Source organism: Amphiura filiformis, chromosome 5, assembly GCF_039555335.1.
Source record: "Amphiura filiformis chromosome 5, Afil_fr2py, whole genome shotgun sequence".
Classification (NCBI taxonomy): Eukaryota; Metazoa; Echinodermata; class Ophiuroidea; order Amphilepidida; family Amphiuridae; genus Amphiura; species Amphiura filiformis.
The window spans coordinates 7,056,795-7,064,778 of NC_092632.1; the positions used below are offsets into that span (position 1 = coordinate 7,056,795).

General features: G+C 36.9%; 1 protein-coding gene across 1 annotated transcript in view; it reads right to left on the reverse strand.

Annotated features, from left to right (window-relative positions):
* Nucleotides 1–7,694, reverse strand: part of LOC140151760 (uncharacterized) — a 59,243-nt gene extending 51,549 nt beyond the window's left edge. The window contains 1 exon segment of the mRNA XM_072174097.1: nucleotides 7,421–7,694. Coding sequence (XP_072030198.1) covers nucleotides 7,421–7,594 — 174 coding nt within the window. The 5' untranslated portion in view covers nucleotides 7,595–7,694.
* Between the last annotated feature and the right edge of the window lie 290 nt (nucleotides 7,695–7,984).

Below are 7,984 nucleotides of genomic sequence, written 5' to 3' on the forward strand. Positions count from 1 at the left end.
GGACCATAATGTACATAAGGACCAGTGATTGCACTGACAAAATTTCATTGATATAGCTCTTTCACTTCTGGGCATTTCTAAAACTTTTGATACCCTCGTATAGCAGTCCTCAAAATAAATTTTATAAATCTAATATTCTTAAAGTGTATGTAGCTGGGAGGAAAAGTCCGACGATCAATTGAAAATTTTGACCTTTTATATTGAAGATATGGATTTTTCCCCAAAAGACCTATTTTTTTGGCGTTTTGGGAAAAAAAATCCATATCTTCAATACGAAAGGTCAAAATTTTCAATTGATCGTCGGCTTTTCATCCCACCTACATACACTTTTAGTATAAATCATCAGATTTATAAAGTTTACTTCAAGTACTGTTAAATATCAAAAATATCAAAATGATTTGCCATAAAATGTGTAACATTGCGAATTTCAAAAAATCAAAATTATTTGATATCAGCAGGACATTCTTCGTATTCAGAATGCAATTCGATATGTCTGATGTGGTCTAGACTACTCCGTAGTCCACTTGCCCATTGTGCATACTCTGGATATTGTATTTAAGCTTAAAACTCTGATTTAATTAATGTGTGCACAATTGATAGATTTTCACATCTGATCAGTCACCCTACTCCCTCTGTTTGTTAGCTTCCCAAGTGGACTACTGACATTGCCTTGCGGTTAAGATTTTAAACACGGGACTCTATGGAGAGTTAGGCCAATTTCTGGCCTAACTAAAATTGGCCATGATGTAATGCATCTTTAAATGGATCTGCCTTGTGATTGGTCGCCCATACCCCGCTATGGTTTAAATTGTCTGGGCCGGCGCCATTACCATTAACTACACCGTAATCAACTGTCTGTGGTATTTGGGCGCTTTTGTGTTGACGCTGAAAGTTAATCTCTCATCAAACATCTAGCGTGCACTTGTGGTTAATGGACTGATAAACAAGTATGCTTGACAGTGTGTTTTTAGAGAGCAAAGTCCAGGGGGTAAAGTTCTGCTTACAATTCAAAGTTCATAGTCGAAATTTCGGGGTTTGCTATAAATAAACTGGTAGATTCCAAAATCAGAATTGTTCAGTATTAAAGTGAGCCGTTATGCAAGATAATGTTGCATTCAATTACTTTTATTGTCACTAGGCCTAATCGTCTGATATTTTTAACTCTTTATGACCATTTTACTATTGAATACTTTAATTTTAATAAACATCAGTATAATTTTGAGTTCAACGAAATGGGTTCATCATGACTAATAATAACATATTTTTAATAAAATTCGACTATGGCATAGTCTACATTGTAGATGTGCTCTAATGTCCCACAATAAACGTTCATACCCCTTCCCTTAGAACAACCTGTTTTTTCATCTTAAAAATCTATACTAATAAAATAATAAGCGGTCTCTATCTGTCTGTCTGTATGCTTTGACGCATCAATCCGATATTTCCGATATAGATAGATATCAGGCATTCCACGTTAAATGCGGTGACTTGAAAGGTCATCGGAGGTCAAGGTCAAAGGTCAAATTTTAAACTTTGTCCGATCGGGCCCAAATTTGGTGGGTGGAATCCTTGATACGAGGGGATTATAATGCGCTAAATAAAATTGAGGTCAATCGAGGTCAAAGGTCATTACGGAGGGGTCAAATTTCAAACTTTGTCCGTTCGGGCTCAAACTTGGTGGGTAGAATCCATGATAATAGGGGAACATGTAAAAAATATAATCGATGTCATCCAGGAGCTACATTTTAAACTTCGTCTGATTTGGCTTAAACTTGGTGAAAGTAATTTTCCATATCACAGGAGCACTATCACGGCTACAGGTGCTCATACAGCTACAGGTACACTAGTCATTTTAAAAAATCGCTAAAAATATAGTGACCTACCTAAGTTTAGTGATCTATACATGTATTTCCGACGATATCCTAGAAGGTTAAATATTGTGAAAGAGGGCAGGGCTTAGAGTAATGAGGGAAATTACGGGGTAAATTTTGAATTTGTGCAATGTTGTGATCACATGATGTAAATGGACGATTCTGATTGGTTGAAAGTCCGATCGGGGGTAAGATTATTAAATGGAACAGCCGGTTTTTGAGGATGAGCAATAACAGCGTTCCGATGGTATTTTTTCATAACAAACTTGCGTGTAGGCGCGCGTGTGACGCTGACGAACAATTTCGTTTTTTCCCCCATTACTAAAATTTAGGGTTGCTAAGGATACGCAATTGCGTTATTTGCGCCGCAATTTACGTATTTTGGCTCCAATTGCGTTTTTTGACATTTTTGAAAAAATCTTTTTTTGGCGATTTTTAAATTTTTTTTTTTGCGGATTTGGAGAGTCCCTGGACCTAACATCAAAAGTGCTACCATCATTAAATAATTGGAAAACAGATACAAAAAAAAAAAAAGTTTGTATCCAAATGGGACCAATTTGTAACTTGTGTTCACTTCAAAATCTATCTAAGATATAGACTTGTGTACAAAACCAATGCATTTTTATATCTTCAATAGACTATGCAGTAAGGCTGGCATTTTCGGTCGGGTAAACGGGTACCGCCGAGATTACATTACCGGTAGGAAATACCCCCCGGGTACCGAAATTAAAAAAAAAAAAAAAAATTTTTTTTTTTTTTTGTTAAGTTTTTGGTTTTTTCGGGTTGGTAGTGTCCCTGGACCTAGACCTAAATGCTAGGATCATTCATGGTTGACCTAAAAAAAAAAAAAAAAAAATTCAAGATATTTTGTTATTTTTAATATGAAAATTGATAATTTGTATTCATGTCATAGTCTATTAATGATTTCAAAATGCATTCAAATTCAATACATTTTGAAATCATTAATAGACTATGACATGAATACAAATTATCAATTTTCATATAAAAAAACTTTTTTTTTTTTTTAGGTCAACCATGAATGAAAAAAAAAAAAAAAAAAAAATTTTTGTTGCAATTTGGTACCGGTTACCCGCCGAAAATTCTGGCGGGTACCCGGTACAAAATTACCCGAAAATGCCAGGCCTACTATGCAGTGAACACAAGTTACAAATCGGTCCCATTTGGATACAAACTTATAATTTTTTTGTATCTTTTTTCCAATTTTTTTAAAATCAACCACAAATGATTGCAGTACTTCACTCTAGGTCAAGGGACTCTATAAGGCTCCCGCTGGACGCTTAATTCTTGCGTCCAGACGCATTTTGTATTGCTGGGCGCAATGTTCAACAAATTTCATCAACCTGTTGTGTCCAGTCGGACGCAAGCTGATTCAGCCCAAAAATGAGTGATTATAAGCTTACCAACTTCATCATCATAAAAATCGCGAAAATTACGTTGACTGTCACTCCTAATTCTCCTAATAAAGCTTAATTAATATTCATAACCAATGGACCAATCAGTAAACAAATTATTGACCTTTCACGTTTAACCACTCCCAGTCAAGTCAATGAATGAAAATTCTTACGGCAGCGCGCGAGACGTGATAAGCTTAAATTGCAAAAACACGAGAGCAAAAATACAATACAACTTTCTAAACTATCGTACATTGGCAGCAATATGCATTCACATAATTTGTTATTGACACTAATATTTACATCTGAGACGAAGGTATATTCGTCTCAGATTTACATAAATCTTTAAAATCTCATCAGGAATCTGAAAGGAAATAGTCAAATATTTGCATCAAACTGCGATGCAATACCGGCAATCGGGGCTTTGTAAAATTGTATTCCCTGTTGCCCAACACATTAACATACATGTACGGACGCACAAAAATTTTGTGGGACGCACATTTCCCGACCAGGTTTTACAGTTGTGCGTCCGATCGGACGCAGAGTTTTTGAATGCTAGCGGGAGCCTTGGTTGACACTGGCTAAATAAGCTGTATTTTCACTCGTAAGGGTGACAGTCACTGTTGCAATTTCGTCATAATATTTTTCACAGACGAAATGAGAAGATTTGACCTTTTGAGGTCATTTAGTAGACCTGTTTACCAGTCGTTGTTTCGCAACAACAGTTCGCACTTTGAAAAGTGAACTTCGACGTATGTGGTGCGAAACTTTCTTGCCACCAATTGCCACAAGTTTTCTGACGGTGCTTCCCGAATCTTTTTATTGTGTGGTTGATCAGTGCATGAGCGGTAATGACACACGGCACCAGGGCATTCGCTTTTAACTGCCTTGGTTTCAGGCCTCGAAATAAGATATTTTGGATATTTTGGAGGTTTTGACCCCTTTTATTAATCAACATGACTTTTGAAGAAAAAATATGTTCCGTTTATGCGAAATCGGACAGTTTCCGCCTAATTAATGTACACGATTCAATGTAAATTTGAAACTTTAAATGCATTTTTCTCGTTTTCGACTATTATCAGAGCAATTTACATTGCACATCATTGGAATAGAGTTTTTGGAATATTTTGTATCAGAATATGTTCCAAACATGATTGTGAACATCTTCGAGTCAATAAATGACTCTTTCAATAAAAAGCGTCTTGTATACAGGGTGCATAAAAAGTACGTAAAATTAATAAATTATTTTTAAGGACAACTTGTTAACACTTCAACCTACACAATTTTGAATGCAAATATTGAATTTGTCAGCAAATTTCACCCCAGAAAATGTATACTTTTAGCATAGTGGGGTGACTAATAAGCGTGCTATGGCAAAATGCCGTTTCTTCAAATTCGATATTAGAAAACAATAGAATACATAAGGAATTACAAGTGCATTCCATGCAAATCAGCGTGCCACTTTACAAGTAGTGATACTGAAAATGTTTTAATGTTTCAGAACAATACTCTGATGTGTTACTCACAATTAAATACTTAAAACAGTCCCATATTATGTACTGTTTAAAAGATATTCATTGTAAAACATGTCTGGGTATGACAAAAAATAACATTCCCATTCACTCAGCACACACAAACCTCCTCCTGACCCACCTGCTCCTGACCCACCTGCTCCTCCACCCTCGCAATTTCAAATGTAAACTGCTGCCATTTTTTTGTTTAAACTTCTGTTTCATTGACATTTTCCACAATTTTTAACCCATCCTTCAGCTTTAAAATGAGACCTCAACTAGCTTATTAGGGCAAGGGGTTGTTGCAGTATAACATTTTTCGTTCCGCCCCATTTAGAAAAATGTAACACCTCCACCTTTTTAGGGTACGAACTTGTGACATGCGACCAGAGGGAAGCAGAATTTCTAAGAATCAGGACAGTTGTGCAACTTTGCAAAAACACCACCCCATAATACTTCCGTGGGCGTGTCTTGGTGTCCCTCCCTCAAAGGCTCAAGAAATACACACATCACATGTTTACACAACTCAATTTATTCTATAAATAATAATTAACTTTTCAGCTTAAAATTTTGCTATTTCCACAAATATCGCCAAAAAAGTATCACTCATGTACCCTGGAAGTCTTATAAATTACGATTGATCTCAGATTTTAAAACAACAGCGGAGCATAAAAATGGTAAAAAATCATTTGTATATGTTTACGTTTGAAAACAAATTCTGAAACTAGCCTTTCCACTGCCAGCTATGATGGATGTGGTAATAAATATTAATGAGGTAGACCACATGCCGGGACCACATGGTCGCCGCCAGACCAATCACATCGTAGTAAAGAAGAATTTCATTCACAAAAAAGTTCAGAATATAATGATGAATATTCATAATAAATATATTATTAAGAGAGCCTAGGCCTGTCTCTGATTGGTTTGAAAATCTTACAGGGCTATGATCTAGCCAATCAAGAAAGAAGTTAAATATACGCTGGTTCCCAAGGTTCCGATGGTACCATCTTTCATGCATTAATGTGAGCTTGGGAAACAGGGAACCAGTTGTAAAGATGGTGTTTTGTGAAATTTGAGTGACATGCCGCCTCGACAAGTTGCATTCACACAAATGAATGGTGAAATGTACCGACACAGGTGGCCCCCGGAGGTGGCCTATAAGATGATTGAGAGGAAAATAATACCCACTATTTACAAAATTGAAATGTAAAGAATTAACCGATTTTATTTTCATGAAAGTAGTAAGCTTATCATTCAGTAAATTAATTTGGCCTACATTTAGAAATGAAGACTTGAAGACAAACAGGGCCACCGGCTGTATGATGTATAATTTGCGTCTATAAAAATATAGGCCTACACACTCGTGTGTGTCGATCATGATAATTATATGTGTACACGTTCGTGTAACGTGCAGTATGATGTGTGTCACGTAAGGGATAATACACAGGATAATACAAGCCTAGTCAATACAGATTCCAAACAGATAAAACTTACCTCACATCAGTTTTAGTTGCCCTTAATAACTCCAAATTGACATGACATTGAATTCTATTTGCTCAATTTCATACCAAAATCAAGGAAAACATGGTTTTGTTATTGCAAAATAACATGGAAATCATGCAGGGTTATATCTGGTCACTACATTGACAAAAAATGTCAACAAAACATGCTACAGCACAACTCTATGCCTGTGTGTGCGTGTCTGAGGGCCGATCTGAGGGCTGATGACACACATTCGATGGGTGTATCTCATGTCCCACAAAAAATGCTATCGAAACGCTCAAAACGCTCATTCCAGTGAGGCTTAAGCTTGTTGCAAAACATTAGCTTGTTAAATAGTGACTTTTAGCCCTATATTATAGTTCGGGAGGTCTAAAAAAGAAAAGATCGCCATAACATACAGTTTGACATCTACATGTACGCCTAAGCATTTATGGGCACAAATCGACCTTCCGTATAATTTATGCACAACACAAGACCAGTATGTGGATGTTGCCGGTCTACATGAATATTATATCGAGCACTGCTTATTCTAGGTATGCCAGGTGAATTCAATTTTGCCATCAAACTGCATCATTTTATATATCAAATTAAAGCCCTTGAGTAAAGAAAGCCAACACTGAAAACCTTTTTGTCATAGCACTCCGTAGCAAAGTTACATCTAGTCAAAGATTGACTTTCATCAAAAAGATTCTGCTAGCAAAATTCCCCCAAAACAGCATTACGGGGGTGTTTCTACTTTCTAGATCTTAGTCTCATGACGATAGCAGCTTTTAATGGAACTGCTATCAAAATCCCTCTGAAATTCATGTGCGAGACTATCAAAACAAAAAAAAATCATATATTTGGGTCAAGTGAAGTATAGACAACATATTTATGAAGGTTTCCTTGAGCAAGCGGTTCTTTTAAATTTCAATGTAAATTTGTATTGCCGGTTAGGCCATTTTGCTTAGGCTTAGCAAATGCAAAATAACTGAGCAGAGCCAGTACCGGGTTTCCCTGCCCTGTCATCTACTTATTCTCATAATTCTGTACTATTTCTCAATTAATAAAACGGACAATATTGGACACATTTCATGTAAGCAACTTCCACAATTAACTTTAATTTTAAGCTTAGTAAGCTTACCTCCTCATCCTGCTGCATCAAAGCTTGTGGATTGAAAGCTCCTCCTGGCCGAATCAATGGCTGAGGCTGAGGTCTTGGAGGCCGATGTGCCATCAAAGGTTGTGGAGCCCGCCACATACCCGGACGGGGGCCTCTCATGCCCATCCTAGGGTTGTTCCATTGACGATTATACATATTTTACATCGGACACTCTATAATGATCTAAATATCCCACGAAATGGGTTAATTCTTCAAGCAAAATAAGCCACCCATCGTGCTTTCTGAAGAAAGCAATCACATCCAGTTCGGCAAATCCGTCAAATCGGGATGTATACCCCGATCGGGATGTACATCCTAATCGGGATGTATATGGCGCATTTGGAAATGAAACACGTGGGCAGTTCGTATTCGCTAACGCGTACCAGGGTAGGGTGTGACAAACACGCTGGCGGAAATTTGTTCATGGTTTCGGAAAATTTTAACCATGTTTAATCGATTCCTTACAAAATTTTACCCGTAGGTTAACCGTGGGAAAAAAGGGGTTTACCGTTGCAAAAAAAAGTTATAGAGCCTCAAAGTTGGATT